The following is a 23,319-nucleotide window of genomic DNA, read 5'->3' on the forward strand; positions in this document are numbered from 1 at the left end:
TTCCTAGAGAACCATAACTTATACCTAGTCAAAGACTGCAAAATTACCATCGCTTTTTTATACACTACGTTTTTTCTTAAAATTGTAGGCTATATGATGTAGTTATATGCGATATTTGAACTAGTAGCTAAGCCTATCACGTGAACCTTTTTATCAATTTCAAGTTTTCAAAAAAATTTATCAAGATCTTCTCAAGAACAATTTGATATTTTCATTTCCAATAACATAACACTCAAATCAACTTTAAAAAGTATATCAAAATGTAGTTTTAAAATGTTTGATTTCATATGAGTTGAATGTTGTTTTATAGAAATATTTTCTAATTCATTTAATCAATTAAGAGTAATAAACAATTAGTTGATTTCACTTAAACAATGAAATCAACTAACTGATAGTTATTTTAGTTGATTAAACTATTCATAGGATATATCCCAAAAACTTATAATATTTTAACTTGTTAAAAAGTTGCTTTAACAAACTAGAACATTAACTAGAAATCAAACCTTGATAATCAATGTATTTGAACAAATCTAAAGTAAAAATAAAGAATTAAAATATTCTTGCAGAGCATTTTAAAAAATTTGATTATACTTTTAGTTTATTAAAATATACTTAATTATCAACTATGATTTAAATCAAATATTTTATCAATGATTTGAACTACTCACAACCTAATATATCAACATAACCACTTATACAATTCCATATGAATGTTCTTCAAACTTTATATTCTTTGCTTTAAGTCCATACACTTTGGATATTCATCAAATTACTTTGACAATGTTTCCAAGATCAACATGTTGTAAACTTTTGGAAAAATAAGAAACCATTTTTGATACTACAACTATGACAAAGTTAGAATATTAGGTCTTAGACTTATCCATTTACATTAGTGTTCTTTTACCCCTTTTTCCCTATCATTCCTTCATAACTTAATTAATTTGCTCATATTTTGGCATATATGTAGAGTATCATATGGCCATTTCCTATAAAGAAATAGCTCACCGCTACAAGGAAATGAAAAGTATGAAAGATAGTGAAGGCATTGCAAAAGCTCAAAAAAGTCCTAACAGAATGACCTTGTGTTCATAATAAGGCGAGACTACCCCAAAGGATGCCAATCTAAAAAGAAAAAGAGGAAAAAAGGCTAAGTCAAAATTTGCTGTCCCCCAAATCCCTGCTCAATCTAAATTTGATGGCCAAATGGTACCTTTTCCAATAAACATCTCCTTACATCAAACTAGTGATGACACAATAGGATTTGTTGCATAAAGATTTAATGAAGGTAGAAGATTTGATCAAGTTTGGAATGTAGTTTGAACTAGTTGGTATGAAAAGACTTGAAGCTTGAATATGGATGGAACTTTAAGACAATCTGACTTAGGATAAAAGTCCTGTGTCTGTCTTGCAAGTTTTTAATTTGTTAAAAAAGTGTGTTAAATAGCTTGTGGTTATAGTTTTGTGAACAACATATTTAATTGGCTGAAATAACAATCAATCAGCTGATTTCACTTTAAATAAGTGAAATCAACCAATTGAGAAGTATTTTCAATTTGTTCAATATATCAATTTACAAGCTATAAAGCTTTTTTTTTTCTTTAGAAAGATTGAGAAAATGATCATTTGCACAAAAATCATTTTTGAAAGTCAGAAGATCTCATTCTCTCTAAAGACATTAGTGTTGTTACTGTTCAAAATTAATTTCATAGGTGTTGGAATTATGATTGCTCTTGGTTGGTGCTTTGAAGAAATGGTCTTGGTTGGCTTGGGAGAGCCAATCTTGAGGTTTGATCTTTCTTGTGCACTTATGATGTTCCTAGTGTGAGTACAAGTCTATAAAAGGGTTTCTTGTTGTGTAGTTTGTGTTTCTTGTGTGATTCCAAAAACTTGTTGTGTAAGGTGTGTATTTTCGAGAGTTAATTATATAAGGATATTGTAAATCTCTTGAACTAGTGGAAAGTCAAGCTCAGTTTGTCTTGACTAACTAGATGTAGCTCCATTGGAGTGAACCAATTAAAAAATTTTGTGTGTGTTGCTCTATTTTTTCTACATTGCATTGCTTTTAGTTTAAATATATCAAGAAAGTCAATTTGCATGATCTTTCATTATAATCTTTATATGATTGCATAATCAATTGATAAAACATTGCACCTTTCATTAATTATGATTGATCTTGGCTAATACATTGATTAAATTCGAAATTTGAGTGCTAAGTGATTTTTCTATTTATACACTATCATATTTTTAATTAGTTAATCCTATTTTCAATCATTTGAAATGTGTGATTCAAAAGTGATACATAGCCAAATTCATTGGTCAATCGAATTTAAGAAAAAAGTTTTTGAAAGTTTAAAACTGAGCATAATTTTTGAAAAGAGAAATTCAACCCTGTTCTTAGCTTAACACGTCTTTTACTACTTAGAACTAGTTTTTGGGACCCTATGTTCCTTCATTCTTCGCACAATCACAATCAAAATTTGTTTTCTTAGGACATCATTGTAAGACCAAAAAGATTTGGATTCGATTTGTAAAGGATTTCATCGCCTTTCAAGCTCTAAATGAGGTTGCCAACTCCTTCAGGTTTAAATTTGATGGGGATCTAGAGCAGGTTTAGATGCTACTTCTAAATTGTGATTTTTCGGTAGTTGATCCCTACAAAATACTAGTATACAGACAACTGATGGAGATTGACAACTAGATTTTTCCTTGTTTCACTTAACTTATATTATGTTTATTTTGATGATGTTATGATTTTAACAATGCTTATTAATGTTTGACTACACTACTCTATCTATGTAAGTTTGACTATGCCAGTCTATCTATTATTAATGCATACTAGTTTTTGTACCCGTGCAACGCACATGGTTTTTTAGATTTTATTTTTTTGTAAATGGCAATGAACAATGAATGCTATGCAATAATCTCTATATGAAAATATTATGTCTTAAAAAAATTGTGAAGTGTAGAAATGAATTAAGAACATAATAAAAAACATACTGTTGTTGCTTTGAGAAGCATTGTTGTTGTATTTCATTTTGTCTTTGGTTGTCTATTTTTTTATCTACTACAACAAACACAAAAAAAGATTACTGATAGAAATGTTAAGGTATGCTGAAAATATGATTTCTTTAAAAGACAATGATTTTCCTCCAATAGAGAAAAGAACATGCAATACTTTGGAAGATAACAATTGAAGAAGAAGCAAAAAGATAAACAAGTTCATGTATGTTTTTACAAACTAATAAGTTAAATTCGAAATGAAATATACTAAATTACATACCTATAGTCTCTTATTTGTCAAAGAGTTTCAAAAATTTCTTTGTACACAACATTTTTCATTGTGTTCGTGACATTTCCATCTTCATCCAGTATAAGTATTTTCAATCCTCTTTTGGTTTTTACTCTAGAAATAACAACATATAGCTGGCCATGTGTGAATACAGGGAGAGGAAGTTAAAGTCCTACTCTAGAAAGAGTTTGTCCTTGACTTTTGTTAATCGTCATGGCAAAGCATAAGGATATCGGAAAATGTCTTCTTTGAAATTTGAAAGGCAATCTTGAATCAGATGAAACTAAATCCATTCTTGATATAAAAATTCTATCACCAATATTTTTTTCCAGTAATTACAGTTGCTGAGATTACATTTTTTCCTAAATGGTTAACTTGCAATCTTGTGCCATTGCAAAGACCTTTCACTTGATCAATATTTCTCAAGAGCATGATTAGGACACCTGTTTTCAACTTCAGCTTATGATTTTGTATCCCTGAACATTTGATATCATTTAAGAATTCAGATGTAAACCATTCAGATTGAACTTCATCTTGTACATCAGATTGGCAAGGTGTATCAGAACTTAAATAAGTGACATCTTCACCACCTAATAAAGACAACATGAATCATTTGTTGGGCACAAGATTGCTCCATCATCAAAATAACCAGGCTTCATCATGTTAACCACAAATTTAGGATAAACAAATTCAACCAATGACATTAAAGGTAACTCTGTATTTTCAATGAGCAACTATTTTGGAATCTCAACCATGCACTCACCATTCTCATTTAAATCCATGTCTCTGTCTCCAATCTTCAATATCCAATAAGCAAATTCTTTGATATCATTTGTTGTTTGAGTATCTGTTCCAGTACTTAATCTCATGTTCTTTGATAGTTTGAGCACTTTACAACACTTCCATAACTAGAGATGGCAAATAAACCCGTCCCCGTGGGTATTGTCCGAACCTATCCCCGTTTTGACGGGGAATCCCCGCATTGACTTGGCATGGGTATGGGTATGGGGAATCCCCGACTTTTTCAATTGGGTATGGGGATGTACATATCCCCGCCATAATACCCGTCATCGCCATATCTCCATTCTCGTTTAAATTATTAAAATATTCACAATTAATTAAGTAACCCCATATACACACACACACATACACACACACACACACACACACACACATATATATATATATATATATATATATATATATTCTATTTTTTATTTTTTTTAATTATTTGGTTTGTCATGAAACTCATTCGTATCTCCAATATTTTTTTTTCTTATCATAACCTTTATGTAATTATGTTAAAATGATGTATGTTAATTAAAAAGTTTTATGCCTCACATTTGAATATTTCTATTATTTTTTAATATTTTTATTTATTATATATTTTCCTTTCTCATGAGAATGTTTATACTCTCAATTTAAGATAATATAAAAAAATTCTTTACTTATTATTATTATTATTATTATTATTAATTATTGTTTAATTTGAAGAACTCTTTTGTTTCATTAAAATAATTATTTTCGTTATTTTTCAACCATTGAGTATATATGTTGATATTTGAAAATTTTTTCTTAGTTTTCTAAGATATTTTTCATCTTATCATGCCTTAATTATACATTTGATTTCCTTTGTGCGATTTATTTCGATAGTCTCTCAAATTATTTCAAAAACACACTTTTGTTAGGTTTTTGATATTTTTATTTATTGCTTTTATTTTCATCATGTAGAATAATATTTCGATATATTCTATCTAATTATTTTTTATTTTATAACTCATTATTAATCATACTGTAATTTTTTCACTTTAAATTATGTTTGAAGTGGTTAAAATTATATATATATATATATAATGATATTTAGGAATAGTATATGATAATTCACTACAAGAAAAACATGAAATAGTGACTGATTTAGTCAATAACCCATATCAGTCACTATTTTTCGTCATTGGTGGTAGTAGTTGATTTATTGTCTGAATCAATGATTAAATTAGTGACCGATTCAATGATCGAATCAGTACTTGATTTAGTGACCAATTTAATTACTTATTTATTTGTAATTTAATGACAAATGTTTTGGTCACTAATGATATTTCTATTTAATTTTAACCACTTCAAACATAATTTAATAATTAGTTCTCTAAGGTATTTTTCATCATATCATACCTTAATTATACATTTGATTTCCTTTGTGCGATTTCTTTCAATAGTCTCTCAAATTATTTCTAAAACACACATTTGTTAGTTTTTTAATATTTTTATTTATTGTTTATTTTCATCATGTAGAATAATATTTCGAGATATTCTATCAAATTATTTGTTATTTTATAACTCATTATTAATCATACTGTAATCTTTTCACTTTAATTGTATAAATAACTTTTATTTACTACAATATAAAAATTTAATGTAATTGCTATGAATATTTTTTGTCACTATCTAACATATATTGAAGTTCAAAAGATACAAAATCTATGTCAAAATTTTATTATTATGTTTATTATTTGTTCTTTGTGTCATTTTGATCAAGTGATGTATTATAACTTTTATTAGTGTATAAAAAAAGAGATTCATTAGAATTTAAAAAATTGAAGTAAACAAACATTTAAAATATATTTTAATTTGAATATTTGTTTTCCTTTTATATGTTTTGAAATATTTTTTAATTTTATCAACTAAGTTCATCAATGTTGTAGTTTACAAATTGTATAAATGTTTTGGTTCTCATAAAATTTTATTTGGTATTCTAATCTAAAATGTAGACAATTATAATTTATTTCAAAGTATTTGATATGGAAGAAATAATCATCCTCCTAATATTGAATATTTGATAATATTATGTTTTCTTTACCGTAATTTTTTTTCTTTTATAAAAATTAATATTGAAGTAGTTAGAACACGGGTACGGGTATGGGTACGAGATTATACCCGTTACCCGGTGGGTAGGGGTGGGCATGGATTGAATATTTAGATATCCGCTCCAGATCCAATTTGAATCTAAATATATGGTTAAGATTTTGATCCATATCCACTTTTTTTTTTTTTGAAAAAACAATTTGGATATTTTAAAATCTATATCCAAATATTAGGTTCAAGTTAGATATCCATATCTAAATATTTGGATCAATTAAAAATCTAGATTCATTTCTAAATCTATTTTTAATGAAACTCAACTTTTTATAAATTTAATTTTAATTTTAAATTTATATTTTAAAAATAAAATAATTATTTCATCCAATACATAAATATTTTTTAAAAATGTAAAATAATATATTAAATAATAAAATATAAAAATATTATAAATTTAATAGTATTAAAGATTAAACATAATATATTATTTAAATTCTTAACATTAAAAAAAATTAAAATCATATAATTGTCCATATAAAGTCATTTAATCTTTTAGTAATGAAAATGATAAGTCTTACATCCTCATACAATATCACTAACATTAAAAAATAACAAATCCAAAACATTCTAGAGTTCATGGCAATTTTAAGAGTCTCTTCAAATAGAATGCACAACACCCATTCGATTACAAAGTTCAAAATCTCTTCCATGGCTCATTAACTCAAACTCATTAGCAATATCTTCACAACCATCTATATATGAAGCAGCTAGAGTTGGCATCAATCCACTTAACTTGTGATTTATCTGAAACATGAACAAATTATTAAAGAAATTTAAATAATCTATTCCAATGATAGATATAATAACAAATCCATATTAATAAAATCATGCTTTAATTGTCATTAACAACTTAAAGTTTTAAGAAAATCACTAAACAATAGAATACAAAGAAAGAGAAGTTATTCACATGAAAAGGGAAGTCCATTCATTACTTACTAATTGCAAGAGGCATTGGGCGTGAGCTTTAACTCAAAGAAATTATATTGTGGTCATCATCTTGTTGAGAAACCAACTCTTTAAGAAATAAAAAAAATTATCATTAGTTAATACATATTTAATTATAATATTATTACATAATTTAAACATCAACGTACCTTGGTCAACAGATTGAAGCTCTTCAAAATCATAGTCTAACAATGATGGTGAATGTGTGTCTTTCAACCAATCTTGTGTACAAATGAGTGCCTCTACCTTTTGTTGTGATAAAGAACTTCGATATGGATCAAGCACTCTTCCTCCCGTGCTAAATGCAGACTCAGATGCTACCGTAGAAACAAGCATAGCTAATAGCTCTCGTGCTATGTTTGACAAGATTGGAAATCTACATGAATTCATTTTCCACCAATCAAGAATGTTCAAAGTTGTTTCACCAAGCTCTTCCTCTAAATACTTTTGAAGTTCAGATTTGTTTAAAGAGATTAATCCTGTTGTTTGCAAAAACTTATTCCAACCATATGGATCATGCTTATAATTGGGTACATCAACATGTGTTTGTTGTGTGTCATTTTCAGCTCCCCTATTTCGACTCTTATATTCATCAAACAACAACTTTAAGGAAGTATCGAGCCGTGACTTTAACACCCATCCATCATTTGTCTTTTCAGGATCAAAAAGTTGATCAATTGCCCAATTCATATAACTCTTCTTGTATCTAGGATCTAAGACAACAACAATTAACAACAATATATTGAACTTGTTAGGTTCACCCCAATATTTCACATTTTTTTTTCTCATTTTTTAAGCCATCTTATATGTAGCACTGCTTGTAGCATTGGACTTGAGGAGATGATTGATCCCATTCCAAATTCCTACCACTTCTAACATGTAGATATTACTAGTAACATAAGAGTTACCTGAGATGCGCAAAGTAGCTTCATAAAAAATGCTCAAGAAAGGTAGAATAGACTCAACATACTCCCAATCTTCATAAGAAGGCAATCCAATCCCCTTTCCCAACTCATTAGCATATTTTGTATCATAAAACTCAAGCTCCACAAATGCCATTTTATGCTTGAAAGCAACATCTAACATCAAATATGTTGAGTTCCACCTGGTTTCAACATCCAAGCAAATATGACCTTTATATTCAATCTTTTGGCTTTCAACACACTCTTTGAATTTCATAAATCTAGAAGGAGATGATCTAATATATTTCACTGCAGCACGAATTCTTAAAATTGAGTTATCAATCTCTTTTAGACCACTACTCACAATTAAGTTCAAAATATGTGCACAACAACGCATATGAGTATAGTCACCTTTCAAAACCGAGTTATTCCAAGACAATAGTATTTTCTTCAAGTGTTGAACTCCCGTGTCATTTGATGTAGCATTATCTATTGTCAAGGTCAAAACACGACTCAACCCCCATTCATGCAAGCATGACTCAACAAATTTAGCCATGGCCTCTCCGGTATGACTTATTACTTGACGGAAATTCAAAATCCTTTTATGCAAATTCCAATCATTGTCGATGAAGTGGGGTGTTAAACACATATAACTTTGATTTTGAGGTGAAGTCCATGCATCAGTAGTGAGACAAACTCTTTGACAATGTTGAGAAATAAAATCCTTCAAATATATCTTTTTTGCATTCCATAATGTCACAATATTCCGTGATATGGTATAATGTGATGGGATCTTAAATCTTGGTTGTAAAGCATTTGAATACCTCCTAAAAGCAACATGCTCTACAAATCGAAAGGGGAGTTCAACTTCCACAAACATTTTTACCAGTTCTTCTTGACAAATTTCTTGGTCAAATCTACCATAAGAAGGAGAGTTAATATTTCCATCAATTGTTGAAGATGAACCTACTTTTTGTCTCTTATTGGGGTTATTTGGACGTCTCAACACATGATTACGCATTGCAGTTGTTCCTTTCTCATATCGAATAAGGATATCACAATACTTGCATTGAGCCCTTTTATCCAATTTTGGTTCTATTTGAATGAAATGATTCCAAGCTTTTGATCGATTTTTCCGTCCCTCATGAGAAGGGGGTCCCATATTTGTAGAGCCACTAACAATTGATGGAGTAGAAAGTGCATGCTCAATTGGTTTGGAGACGGAACAATCATCTTCATGTATTAATGACATTTTTAGAACAATGTTGCAATATTGACTAACCAAGAACATAACCTAGAAGATATCATATCATATCATATCAACATAGCATTTTAAACACAACATGTCAAAACTTTCAATTCCAAAAATCTGCCATTAATTGAGATTTGGTCTGAATATACACTTCTTTAAGGAAGTCAGTTTATAACCAAATACACGGTTGAGGAATTTATGGTTAGGAGGGAGAAACCTGTAAGAAAGTGTGAGATGATGGAGAAGGACAAGAAGTTCGAGCTTGGCTAGCTCACTGCCTAGACAAGAGTGGACACCATTTCCAAAAGGCATGTATGTGTTTGGTCTCAGTGGCACCTGCATCATCACATAAAACCAAAATCAAAATCTCTCATCACCCTTTAACATAACTCCTCTTCTTTCATGTACATACATCCATGTATTCATATACATACATACATCCGTCTCTCCTAGTACCACTTATGAATGCATTCATGCATGCATGCATGGATGTGGTAGCAATTGTCTGGTATTGAGCAAAAAAGGATAAGAAACAATGAAATTATTAATTATTGTGCTATCCTATAAATTGATATCATCACCTTGTCAAAAACACAGAATTGTCAAAAGAAACCTCTAATACTGGGTAAATTGTCAAAAACACAGAATCATCACCTTAGAAAAGGAGGAAGATTCAAATAGGTAATGAAAGGGACTTCACACCAGGATAATATTCTAACCATTCATAACCTTTTGTTTCTCACTTAAAAGTAACATCAAGGTATTTGTGACGATGGAGAGTGGATTGAAGGGTGAGGTTGAGATATCACCAAATTGTCCAAGGTGTGGTTCTTCCAACACCAAGTTCTGCTACTACAATAACTACAGCTTAACTCAACCGAGGTACTTTTGCAAAGGTTGCAGAAGATACTGGACCAAAGGAGGGTCTCTGCGAAATGTTCCTGTTGGTGGTGGCTGTAGGAAGAACATAAGAGGTAACAAGAATTTGTTAAGACAATCCATTGATGGTTTCACTTTCAAAACTTCATCATCACCTTCTGCCAATGCCACAGATCATAATAACAACAACCATGTTGAGCATTCTTATGATCCCAGAATAAGAACTTCTGCAATTTCTGGTTCCTTAGTGGTCAATGATGGTCCAATTGATCTTGCACTAGTTTATGCAAATTTCCTCAACCAAAAACCCAGTTCTGAATCTAGGATTGAGAGCAGTAACTTAGATCAAATTCCAACAGCTTTTAATCCTTCTCTTGAGAATAATTCAAGGCTATCAAACACAGATGTTATTGGGTATTTTAATCTTCCAGAACAAACATCCACACCAGGACTTTACATTGAATTCATTTACTGCCACTACTCTTTCTCTGATCTAAACCAATAGAACCCTTTTTTCAATTTTCTTCTTATTTTTTTGTTCATCAAAGTGATGCAACAACAGTTACCAAATAATTATGCAAGCATGTTGGCAGAAAGAGTCAAAGATGTGGATAAAATTACAACAAAGGGAAAGTACATGCAACTTTCTTCTGGAAAGAGGAGTAGCACATTTAGAAGTGTATATTAAAATCTTTACTTATAAAATGGCTATCTGAAACGGAAAATAAAGGACAGGTTTCAAAATTTATCAAAAGTTATGATAAATGTGCTTCAGGTTTCTAAATGGTATTTAAGAATTTTTAAGTAAATATGATTAAAACTATTGTTTTAATTCTTTAATCATGTAACTATATTTTAATTATTCAGAGTATTCTTTATTACTTACTACTGATACCATAAAAATGCTAAAACATTAGCTAGATGAGTAATCTAACCTAGAAAAAGAAAAAAAATGAAGAAAGGCTTACCAATATATAGTAGATTGACAAAGCTGAAGTAGCTTCCAATCACTAACAGAATATAGAGGGACACAATGTTCTGAAAATGTTTTGAGAAGTGAGATGTCAGGTTTACACCTCAAGCGTGAGATTAGATCTCAAGAATTCCGATATTTAACCTTTACCCAATTTATAGACTTGTAATCTTTTAGCGAATTAAAAAAAATGTTGTCGTCAATGTTCAACAGATTCAACAGATCCACCAATAAAGGAGAGAAGAAAAAGGAAAATAGACCTTGAATCACAGATCGCAGCAATGTCGAACGCAGCAGTGTCAAACGCAACAATGTCGAATACAACAGTGTCGAATGCAGCAGAACCCAATGTGGAAGAGAGAAGAAATTTAGAGTTCAAGAATTGAAATCAAGAATAGGGAATACGGTTCAAATAGTTTGGATAAAATTCTGATCCAATGTTAAAATTTAGATTTTCCATATTTTAACATCTGTAAAAATAAAATAAAAAACTGATCTAAAAAATATATAAAAAATGGATATAAAGTAAAAAGCAGAATCTATAAAGTAGTTTTATAATGGACCGGTTCAATTTAAAATTGGATCAGATTGGGTAAACCAATTTTTTTGCCCACCCTTACCGGTGGGGATGGGGATGAGACAAAAGTTTGATACCCGTTGGGTTTGGGTATGGGGATGGGGATGAATTTTTTATGCGGGGATGGGTATGGGATAGTGAAACCCGTCCCCGCCCCGCCCCATTGCCATCCCTATCCATAACTCAGCATAATTGATTGCTGCTTTGATGATATCAAACCTAGATCCTTTCTTGATAATAAGTAAAATTTGCCTGAAGTCACCTCCCAACACGATGACTTTACCACCAAAGGGTTTTGCATTATTGGTATCATCAACATTTTTCATAATATCTCTTAGTGTTCTATCAAATGCCTCAAAGCACATTCTATTCATCATTGGTGCTTCATCCCAGATAATAAGATTGGTTGCCATCAAAAGTTTAGCACGTAGACTACCTTGAGGTATGTTGCAAGTTGAATCATCATTAATTAACAATGGGATGCAGAAGGTTGAGTGTGTTGTTTTTCCACCAGGAAGTAGTTAAGAAGCAATTCCACTTGATGTTACGTTCAAAACAATCACGCCCTTGTTTCTTAGAGTAGCTGACAATGCCTTTCACATAAATGTTTTCCTTGTACCACCATAGCCATATAAAAAGAAGGATCCTCCCTTTTTTGAAAGAATTGCTGTCATGATATCCTTATACACTCGTACTTGTTCATCATTGAGTGCTTTAAATAAAATGTCATGTTCTTTGGCCATGTCTTCTTTATTATATTGCAGCTGATCAACAATAAATCTATTTTGGAATGTATGTAGATCTGAAATATCAAGTTGCGGTAATGAAGGATAATCTATCAAACATCTACCATTTGACATTAGCATTTCTTGTATTTGAAGTAGACAAATTTTCTATAATTCAGCATCTCCAATTTGAAGACATGCATGAAAAAGTTTATGGAATAAGAAATTATATTTCTATTCATTTAAAGAAATGACAATATACAATACCTGGTAAGTTCATCTCCTTTCTTTTTTTGGTACAAAATTCCATCACATAAGAGTCTCCAAGTAGAATTCCAAACTACATCAGGTTTAGAAATTGTATTCATGGACAACAAAGTGACAAATAATCTTCTAAGTTGATAGCCAGAAGAAAATTCGCTTGCTTCTTTGATTGCATCAATATATTCTTTGTCGTCAGCCAACAACCCCAAAGCATAACAAGCTTCTTGGTAGATTTCATAAAATTTACCATCAATGGTCTTTATTCTGTCATAATCAATACAACATTTTTGCATGGTCAGTAATATCCTCAAATAATAAAGGTATCCAGAACCAGGAGGAATATAAATAAGTCTACCAATGTTGTAGCCTTTCTTCCTTGGTTCACATTCTTTTTCTTTAGCAAACCACACAAATTTGCTTGGAAATTCAGAATAAGTCAATTCTTTTCCTTCTGTGTAAATTTTGTTAGCCTTAAAACAAGCTAGAAACATTGTGTTAGCCTTTTCGTATCTATTGAACACCACATTAATATCATCATCATCTTTAAACAAAGCAGATTGTTGGCCAGGAGGATGGAATGTCAATCTCTGAACAGGAGACCATCTGTGATGGATGTCAAAAGCAAATATTCGCCAAGCTGCTTCACATGGTGATAAATACCTACAATAGTAATACCTCTTAATCTCATCAATAATGATTGATTTGTTAGATTCTACAAAGTTGTTTCTTATTTTAAGAGTAACTCTATCAGGACCTTTGTTGACATATTTGAACAAATACTTGATTGAATTGGTCTTGTTGCAATACTCTATATTTACATGAGCTTGATACCTCATTAGAAGAGGTGGATTGTAAGGAACAACACTTCTATTGTTAAGATTAATTCCATTCTTCTCAACAAATCTACCATTATCAAGTCTTATGTAGGAAGGATATCCTTCTTCATCAATTGAAGTTGAAGATGTGAATTTTTTTGGATAAAATTTAGAACATCTACCTTCCTTCATGCACAGAGAATTATATTTTACAGGTCTGCATGGCCCATGTATCATGTAACTTGAAACAACTTTTTCCAATTTGGGGTACAAATCTGCATTGGGCAAATATCAACTGGATTTTTCAATTTGCATTCTCCATCCAACCACAAAAGTATATGGGCATGAGGTAATCCTCTTTTTTGGAATTCTACTGTGTACATTCCTGGATATATCAAAAAAGGAATGAATTTAGTTGTAACAATTTCATTTAATCAATATGTATATAATGTATATTATTTGATACAAAGCATACATGTAGTGGTTTTTCCAAAGAAATCCTTCTTGGTAAAATATGTCATCATTTCATCAAGCTTCATTTTGAAGACTCTACATACAATATCAGGTTTGTCTGAAGCGGATAACCCTTTAGCCAAAACAAACTCTCTGATTTCACTCCAATTCACATTGCATGTTATAGTAATGAACAAATCAGGATATCCAAATTTTTTACAAATAGCCATAGTATCTTGACAATTGTTGAACATGTATCTGGTACCACCAATGAATGAAGCAGGCAAGACAATATGTCTTCCAATTGAAGAAGGATTTGTCTCTCCTCTATTAACAGCCTCTTGTAATCCATTAAGAATATCACAACGAATTAACTTCTGATTAGTTTTAATGAAAGACAATCGTTGTGCTTCAACCATTGTATAGCAATCAACCAAAAACTGTCGGAACAATCGGCATGCATTGACAATATTACCAGATTCTATACATCTTTGTTGTATTTTGAAATGCAATAAATTCTCTCAAAGAAATTCGAATTCTCACCCTTGATTTACTTCTTGAATGAGATTCTCTTACTGTAATATCTTCTTGATAACCATCTTCTCCATATGGAAACATGAGAGGATATCGCAGTGGAATGAAAGCAGTGTGAGTTTCATGCAGTCTTTTCAATTCACCAGAACATTTTTTAACAATTATATCTCTACCTACATCCAAATTGTCAAAATCACCAACTATTAGTGCAGTTATTTCATCACATGAAGGTGTGTTGTAGACTCTAGGGTCTTTATTTCTACCTCTAAATAGTCTTAGGGTGAAATCTGATTTCATATTTTGTAGTGACAAATCTCTAACTCTTCTAAAAGATTTAGCAAGAACATTGTTATTGTCAATCATTTTAATCCAATCAGCAACCAATGATTCATCTAGAACAAATTCCTTACAGTTTGACCTAAAACAGAATAAACGGAATACATGTCAACAAATGTATTTAAATATATAATTTAAGCAACATAAATGACATGTTAACTAACCTGAAATGCTTCATTCTGTTACTTATTTCATTTTCGGTATCATATATGTACAATTATGCAAACTTTGGCTTTGATCCATCTTCTAGCAATTAAACTGCCAATAAGGTGATAGTTCTGCCCATTAAGAATAAATTGTGGTGGAGCAGAACCATTGTTCATTGAAGTAAATGAGAACATGCTGTTGTATATTATTATATTTTGTAAAAATAGTTTGCTTCTATGATCTTCACCATTTAGCAAAGCTTGAAGCAGATTATGTGGTTTTTTTTAATAGTGGAAGTTGCACTTTTCCCTTTTGGCAACACAATGAGAATTGAACTTCCTTTGAAGTGTTACATTTTTCTGCACTTTCTTCATACCAAAGTTGAGCTTTACAGTATTGGCATTCCAAGCAAGGTTCTCCAATATTGAGAAGTTCTAAAAATCATTAAAAAGCATTAGCATGAAATGCATATATTTACTGTCAAATTATGTACAATTGGTGTTTGTTTACCTTGCAACTCCGCTTTGCAATATAATTCGTTTGTACTTGTAGTATCTGGTTCAACTGTACTTCAATGACATACATAAAATTAATGCTTCAAATTATATGGTTCAGACTAAGTTGGGCTCTAACTTTACCTTCATGTGTTATTGTTGATGAAGAATCATTAGTTGTGTCTGAACCATTTTTTTTTGTTGCTGTTTCATCATCAAGACCAAATCTATTTTGAAGTGATTGTATGAATTCAAAAGGATATTTGACTACCTTATTCTTAGAGACAGAATAGGAATCATTTACAACTTCAGATGTGCCACCTATGGACAAAAATTATTAAAATAGGAATTGTTGTGTTTACTTACACTGTCATTGTCATTATGAAGAATGCTTTATATCAATCAAACCAACTTACTTGAACTGCCAAGGTAATTATTTTGTCCATTATTTCTTTGTCTGTTATTGTTAACAACTGTACTCACTAAAAAAATAATTTCATATCAATTTTAAAATGTTCATAGAATAAAAATAGGTAAATAAAAAAATAGGATGAATGTAGAAATATACAGAAAGTATTGTATGTTACAGTAGAAGCTGAAGATTGTGAAGTGATTAAGTTGTCTTTGCTTTGATTGTGAAATACAGTACTGCAAGAACTTGATATATTGTTTTCAGGCACTACATTGAAATGATTTGATGTTATTATTTATTAAAATGAGGCTTCAGGCATATTATTGAACAACAAAAACAAAGATCATTGACCATATATTGTTTGAAAATATTGCATTCAAATTTTGAAGGTTGTTCATGTTGTTCTGTACATTTGTAATATGATTATTGTAAAAGAAGTGAATCTAACAGAATAAACAAAAAAAATTCATTCATTGACATAAGAAGAATTTGTAAAAAATTAAGTTATAAACAAAACACTTACTAAGATCCAACTATTGTAATGGTTTCCTCTGTATAGCATTTTTCAGTAATTTTTTAGATTGACTTCTTTTATCTGTCATTACAAAACGAAACATATTTGATTATGCATCTTTCTTGTGTAGTTGCAATCAAACAAAATAAATTTAAAGTAGGAAACCTGATATTTTGCTACTTTGACAATCATTGTTGGTATATTTAATTTTTTTTCTTGGGTTGTCTTCTTTGTAATCTGCAACACCCAAAAATAAAATTAGACATAGAAAATGAAGACTTTGTAAACATTTCAGAATTCACAATACAAATTTTACATGTTTTTTTCAAGCAATTATGAAAGTACATGAATGAAATGTAATGTTAGAAACTTACATGAATGTTGATTACTTGTTGCATGGAACCTTCTTTGTAGCACCATCTTCCTTCTAAGCCTGCCATTTTTACAATCCTTTTGATCCATTTCAGAAAAAAAAAAACTTGGAACACTTTGAAAGGTTACAATGGAAGAAGAAGTAGAAACACAAATAGTTGACTCTAGCAATGCAAAAGTGTATACTGTTTTATTTGTATATTGATGAATGTATTTGTTAAACTTTTTTGCTGCATTGTACCTCTAATCACTATTGTGGAAAGACAAATATTTGTAATTGTAATAGAAAGCAGTTATAAGACTACAAAAAGTTATTTTCAGTCGACAATCATTAAAAATAGAAAGAACATGCAGTGTGGAATGTTAATACATCAGAAACAATGATAGAAATAGGAATTCTTTCGTAGTTTTTTTGTTTTTGCAGCTAAAAACACATTTCCTTTTTTGTAGGTACAACAATACATGTATTTTTTATGCAAGTAATGTCTATAGTACACCGAAGAGGATAGCTGAATAGAAACTTGGTTAAAATTTCTGTGGTCAAACATTAACAAATTTTAATCTGAGTACATATTATTTGTATACACATCTTAAAACAATATACCTGTATACATATGAGACATAAGTATGAAAAATATGATTGCAGACTACAACAACATAAATGGCAGACGAATTCAAATGTTGGATTACAAAAAGTTAAATTGAAATGACTTTGTTGATACTATATGAATGAAACAAATTTCATAAAAAACAATCATACAATAATTCTATAAAACACACCAAAAAAATTCTCTGAATACAACAAATGTGTTATTAATACATTTTTTATTTACATTAACAAAATAAGCTGTCAAATATTTAATTAAACTTACATCCTAATTTCAAACCAATTTCATTAATAGAAAATGAAACTATACATAAGCATTGCTGAAAATATAAAAAAGTTTGTCTTCATGAACTACATAAGTAGCACACATAAAAACTAAACTATTGATACTCGGCAATGAAAAAAAGAAAAGAAAACCAACTATGAATTAAAAATTACAATATGTCAGCACTTTGACATTCTGGTTGTTTTTCATCTCGTCAACTTCAAACATCAGGTCTATAGTTGCATCAAATCCATGAGTAGTACAAAATTCCTTCCAGCCACTTCCAATTTTGTTAGACTTCTTTGGATGATTTGTCAATAGTAGCTTGCACTTCACTATCTTGCGCGGTCCTAACAATTTTTTAAATCTTCCTTTACGAAGATAATTGCCAAAATGAGCTGGCAAATCCTAACAAATTAAATCAAATAATAAAATTAAATATAAGCTACAAAATAATAAAAGATATGAAATATAGATATAAATAAAGAAAAACATAAATATAAATATCAAATTTAAATGAATTTCACCAGATGGCTAGCCTAACATTGGTATAGACTGAGAAATATGCAAAAATGTAACTTCGGTCCTCTGAAAAGGACTTCATTTGACGCAACTCTTTTTAAAAAATGTTCAATAGACAAATGTTTGCATTTACTGGAAAAAATAGTGATTTGGAAGCAAGAATGACCGACATATCCAAAATAAATATTGTGGTCATCTTGTAGTTCATAAAGGTCCCTTACATCAGACCATCCTCCAATTAGCAATGGTTTCTCTAAATTCTTGTTATAAGTCACAACATGTATATTGCCTTCAACATCCGTTAAAGTCCACTGACGCTCAAGACCATGATCATAAAAAATGGCGAATGTATGATCAACGAACCCAATGACCTCAAAATATAAACATTTGAAAAGAAAAAAATAAATTAGTTGAAAGAAAAAGGTTGTTATTGATATGAAAACGGTGACAGAAATAAAGACAAAAGAAGTATTTTAAAAAACGTAGCTCGTCCTTAAGGTGAATAATAGAGAACTGGTACCTAGTCATTCTAAAAAAAAGTTCATCTTCATTGAAGTTGTTTTCCATTTGCTTAGACTTGATCAATGATAGTAGAAAGAGGGTTAGAAGAATGAAGAATCTGTTTCAATTTGATGGTAGCGGTGGACTGGACATGGATATTAATAGCAGAAAAAAGGCATATCAAAAGACGAAACAATAGCCATTAGATTTGACAACAATATTGTCATTATTGCTCTTTTTGGAAAACGTACAGATAATTAAAATTATGAGTATAATTACTTTGAAATATTAACTATATTAATACTCGTATAATATAATATAATATAATATATAATATACCTAAAACTCTGGTATATAATATATATATATATATATATAATATATATATATATATATATATATATATATATATATTAATAACTATAGTAGTCAAATCACATATACACCTACCCATATATTATGTCATTAAAAAAAATATCAATAAAAATATACGATAAAAAAATATAAAAAAATTAATTAAAAATTTGATTGAAATGAAAATGTTATATCAATATAATTCAATTAAATTATTTAAATTGATACATTAACAAATACTGGATTTTTATTTGATCATTTAAGTTATTCATAAAATATGATCATTAATAAATTATAAAGTTAACAGAATGATAAATATATAGTTATTTATATTGATATCTATTTTTTTGAAGGTTAAAGTGAGTACACAAAGGAAAATGATTCAAAATTGTAAATCGCATCCAATTCTGTTGAGACAACTTCAAAAATGTCAACAGTTATTTGGTTAGCAAATATAAATTATTTATGAAAATGAAAATAAATAACCAAAGCATATTTGTAAATTCGTTCTTCATAAAAAAAATTCATTATATTTATAGAAATTCATGTTAAGAAATTTATGAAAATATATAAGTGTAAGTAATAAAAGATTTGTAGAAACTTCATGTAGCTGGCAGTTATTTTTGTTGACACAACTTCATAAATGTAAACAATTGTTGGTAAACCAGCGGAGATTAAATTGGAAATAAAAAATAATTAATCAAACATAAACGCATAAAATCATTAGCAAAAGCAGAAGTAGTTCAATACAAATTAAAGATAGATGGATTCGTACACATATTACAATCACAAAATACCATAAAAAAAATTTACTTGAAATATAAAAAGCAACATTATTTATAAAATCAATAATTTCTCCTTTTTAATATTTCTCTTCAGAAGCTTCAATGGAAGATTGTCTTATTCGATGGATTCAAGTGATAAAGTCTTGTTCTCAGATTTTCTCTTTAGTGAACTGTTTGCATCATCACTCATGTAGCTAGCATGATTATGGTGTTGAGAATATAAAATAATATCAACACAGTTTGATTCTGCTAGCAATTTGTCACTGCAAAAATAATTACGAAATAATGTTGAGAAATAAATAATATAGTTCATAAATAGAAACTTCAGGTTAATGTTTTGAAAATAAAAACAAATTAAGAACAATAAAACATATTGGTCATGAGTACATGCAGTTAAAAGCAGCAAATGTTTTCCAAAAAAATAACATCACCAAATAAAAACACATAAAGTCTGGTACAATTTTGAGATTGAAATAACACAAATCACTTTTCAATCTTGATGTTCTTCTTCAACATCTTCACTGGGATCTTCTTGTTTTCTTGAACCAAAGATCGATTCTGCCTTTTAGTTGTCGGGAGACGTGCTAGGGTAGCCAAGTCAAAGCTATAATTGTCCAGATGTGCTGATTCTTTGTGCATTAACTCATCAATTTCAACATCAATTACCGCTTTATTGATCAATGCCTCCTCTATAGAAACATTTTTTGATGCTATAGTGTTCAAATCATCACTTAGAGTATCAACATCATTTGATTCTTCAGTGAATTTGATCAACAAATCCTATAAATAAACTTGAAAAAGTAAGAATATACAAAGTTTTACAAAAAACCTATAGTTCTAATAGTTCTAATATTCACATACCTCTACAATGGTATCAGATGAGATCTCATTTGTAATCTGCTTAAGTTTTCTTTCTTCTTCATTTCCAGAGTATAAATCCTAACAAAGATATTCAAGTACAAAAAGAGAAAAATTAAAATTGTATATATGATAAGACGTTAAAAGAAATAAATTAGATCTTACCAAAGACTTAACTTCAACATCACTAAAGCTTTCAATGACTTTTTCATCCATGCATACTTTTTTAACTCTGAATGATTGATCAAATTTGCTATTATAATCATTCTTGCACTCTTTAGGCAAGTTCCCAAAAGCAGTGTTCTATTAAAAGAAGTACAAATATAAATGATTTAAATAATTCGTAAAGAAGTCAACAATATAGAATGATTAAGAATTTGTTTGACTACATAGGAAACTTAACCTTGTCTTGTAAGTCAAGAATATCAGAGCATGTTTTTCTTCAGCATTGCACTTGCATCACGGTCAAATACAACAAAAGTTGTAGAATCAGTAGCATCAATTACACGAAGTCGAAGTTTGTAGTTAAAAATAAATATTAGGAAAATTATTCATTTATTATTTAAATTAAATTAAATTTAAATATAAATTTAATTTTAAATCAGAATTCTGAAGATTAATAATATTACCTAGGTGTAACCTTAATGACATGATTGTTACATTTTTCACAAAAAAACATTTTGGAATCAGGATAGACAACTTTGTTGCAGATACATGTTGTGTACCACCAACCATCATGATCTAGAACATGTTTGATAGTAACTTTAACTACAAAAGTACTTTCCTGGGTAGAGCAAAAAACATAAATTAAAAAAAATGCATGGTATTCAACCAAAACAATTTAACTGCAAGATAGAGTAAAGAATTCAACTTGTTTAAAATCTTTTAGACCTTCAATTGAGCATCTAGGATGCAGCTTAATGAAATCTTCTTCTAAGCTAACTTTTGAAGCTTGACACAGTTGGGTAAGAGGTTGAGAAGGAGATTCAGTACTATCCCACATCCTACAATATATATATATATATATATATATATATATATATATATATATATATATTTGTATGTATATATATGTATGCATTTATAAACAAAAATAAATAGCATGTAAAATGTACTTACAATTTTTTCAACTTCATAGCATCTTCACCATCACAGTTAAAGATTATCCTCGTACAATTCATACAGTTTTGAATAGAAACTTTATATATAAAATATGAGAACATATTTTACTACAACAATTTGAATAAAACACTTTTTATAAAATTAATACAACTTTATAAATGAAAAAAAGTTAGTTACCTTGGAAGGTCTTCACTTTGCAATAATGTAAAGCAATGACAACATATTGATCCTCTCTAGAGGCAAGAAATGCATTTAACATATCAACATACTGACCAAATAAATTACACTCCAGTCGATAATTATTGAATGATGTAAAAATTCGTTAGATAAGACTAATGTTAAAAATCATATAAAAGAAGAACAATGCTTTTACCCATCAGATTCAATAAGGATGACATTCATCTTGGTCTTCTTGCCACCTTTCTCTAACTCTTTCTCTGTTCCAACACCAGTAAACATTCCAATGACATCTACAGAAAAATAAAACAATAACAAAATAAAGCATGAATGAAAAGTTAAACACAAAGAAGAAGAAAAAGAAAAGAAGATACTTACTAACTAAGTAATCTGTGTCAAAACCAGGAGCAGTGATGGTTGAAAAAGGGGTGTACGTAGTACTACTTTTCAGAACTAAGGTACATTCAACCAAATTGACCTTGGTTCCAAATTGGAAGTTGATCTTATAAGCGTTATTTGTAGTTCTATAAGAACCATCATTACATGAAACACTAAAAGATTGAATGGTGTAAACCTTATCCTCTTTGATTTTAGATTGGAATTTGTATATCAGTGTGCATCTAACAGATGCATGAATTAGGACACCCTGCATAAACAGTTCCATATATCACATAATAATATCATATTGTAACTCTAATAATAACGAAAAGTAAGAAAATAACGTGCGTTGGGTAATACCTCTTTGTCTTAAAGAACAATCTCCATGGAAAATGGAGATTTTCCTTTTGTGTAATCTTCAACAAACCATAACCTTACAACTCTTGCAACGATATTCCAACTTTCCTTCTCCGGGTTCAGTTCTTGTAATGACTGGGTTTGTTTTTGCAAAGCAGACATGGTGTAAGGAAAACGGGGAATTAGACAATAATGAAAAAAGGAAGGTGTGGATAGATGTATTTGTAGAGAACTTAAAAACATAAGAATGTCTCATGTATTTGTAGAGATCATACATCAAAACTAAAACCATATGCATGTTGTGGTTTTGGTTTCACACATTAAGTAAAAATGGGGAAAAGAAAAAACACCTTTTTCACATGCCTAAAGATTCAGCTTTTTCTTTTGGTCAAACAATGCATACAAAATTGTAAGATAACATGGATTTGGCAATTCTCGAAAAACTTAACGCTGATATCTTTGTTGGGTATTTAATTTTCAATGGTAGAAGAATCAATAAAGGACAAATGCAGATTTCATTGACTTGTAAGCTATTGAAAAAGTCATAGGCATATGATGTTAATAGAAATATATACTTTTCACCTAGAAATGTAGATT

At 29.6% G+C, this 23,319-nt stretch overlaps 4 protein-coding genes and 1 pseudogene across 4 annotated transcripts; 1 reads left to right on the forward strand and 4 right to left on the reverse strand.

Moving 5' to 3' along the window:
- Positions 1–3,297: 3,297 nt before the first annotated feature.
- LOC114186925 lies at positions 3,298–3,895 on the reverse strand (annotated as a pseudogene).
- Positions 3,896–7,939: 4,044 nt separating this feature from the next.
- LOC114187824 (zinc finger BED domain-containing protein RICESLEEPER 2-like) lies at positions 7,940–9,301 on the reverse strand. Its single transcript, XM_028076201.1, has one exon. It carries the CDS (start codon positions 9,299–9,301, stop codon positions 7,940–7,942), a length of 1,362 nt encoding a protein of 453 aa, XP_027932002.1.
- Positions 9,302–10,073: 772 nt separating this feature from the next.
- On the forward strand, positions 10,074–10,685 carry LOC114187825 (dof zinc finger protein DOF3.5-like). Its single transcript, XM_028076202.1, has one exon. It carries the CDS (start codon positions 10,074–10,076, stop codon positions 10,683–10,685), a length of 612 nt encoding a protein of 203 aa, XP_027932003.1.
- A 1,641-nt stretch (positions 10,686–12,326) lies between these two features.
- On the reverse strand, positions 12,327–15,035 carry LOC114187826. Its single transcript, XM_028076203.1, has 5 exons — positions 15,022–15,035; positions 14,531–14,939; positions 14,010–14,427; positions 12,723–13,809; positions 12,327–12,576 (listed from the first exon to the last, which is right to left on the reverse strand). The coding sequence occupies exons 1-5, from the start codon at positions 15,033–15,035 to the stop codon at positions 12,327–12,329; spliced, it is 2,178 nt and encodes a 725-aa protein (XP_027932004.1).
- Positions 15,036–20,313: 5,278 nt separating this feature from the next.
- Positions 20,314–22,884, reverse strand: LOC114187827. Its single transcript, XM_028076204.1, has 7 exons — positions 22,744–22,884; positions 22,366–22,633; positions 22,184–22,280; positions 21,469–21,472; positions 20,854–20,991; positions 20,692–20,769; positions 20,314–20,610 (listed from the first exon to the last, which is right to left on the reverse strand). Exons 1-7 carry the CDS (start codon positions 22,882–22,884, stop codon positions 20,314–20,316), a joined length of 1,023 nt encoding a protein of 340 aa, XP_027932005.1.
- Positions 22,885–23,319: the final 435 nt, after the last annotated feature.

This window comes from Vigna unguiculata, chromosome 6 (genome assembly GCF_004118075.2).
Source record: "Vigna unguiculata cultivar IT97K-499-35 chromosome 6, ASM411807v1, whole genome shotgun sequence".
Classification (NCBI taxonomy): domain Eukaryota; kingdom Viridiplantae; phylum Streptophyta; class Magnoliopsida; order Fabales; family Fabaceae; genus Vigna; species Vigna unguiculata.

Bases quoted from the DNA above. Each gene is read 5' to 3' on its own strand.
- LOC114187824 (XM_028076201.1), bottom strand. From the start codon at position 9,301: ATGTCATTAATACATGAAGATGATTGTTCCGTCTCCAAACCAATTGAG.
- LOC114187825 (XM_028076202.1), top strand. From the start codon at position 10,074: ATGGAGAGTGGATTGAAGGGTGAGGTTGAGATATCACCAAATTGTCCA.
- LOC114187826 (XM_028076203.1), bottom strand. The intron at 14,428-14,530 runs GTGAGAATTCGA...TTGTTCCGACAG, and splicing joins ATTCAAGAAGTAAATCAAGG to TTTTTGGTTGATTGCTATAC. The intron at 12,577-12,722 runs GTATTGTATATT...GTCAAATGGTAG, and splicing joins AAAGGAGATGAACTTACCAG to ATGTTTGATAGATTATCCTT.
- LOC114187827 (XM_028076204.1), bottom strand. From the start codon at position 22,884: ATGTCTGCTTTGCAAAAACAAACCCAGTCATTACAAGAACTGAACCCG. The intron at 22,634-22,743 runs GTTCTTTAAGAC...CTGTTTATGCAG, and splicing joins CTCCATTTTCCATGGAGATT to GGTGTCCTAATTCATGCATC. The intron at 20,611-20,691 runs GTATGTGAATAT...GTTTATTTATAG, and splicing joins CATCTGATACCATTGTAGAG to GATTTGTTGATCAAATTCAC.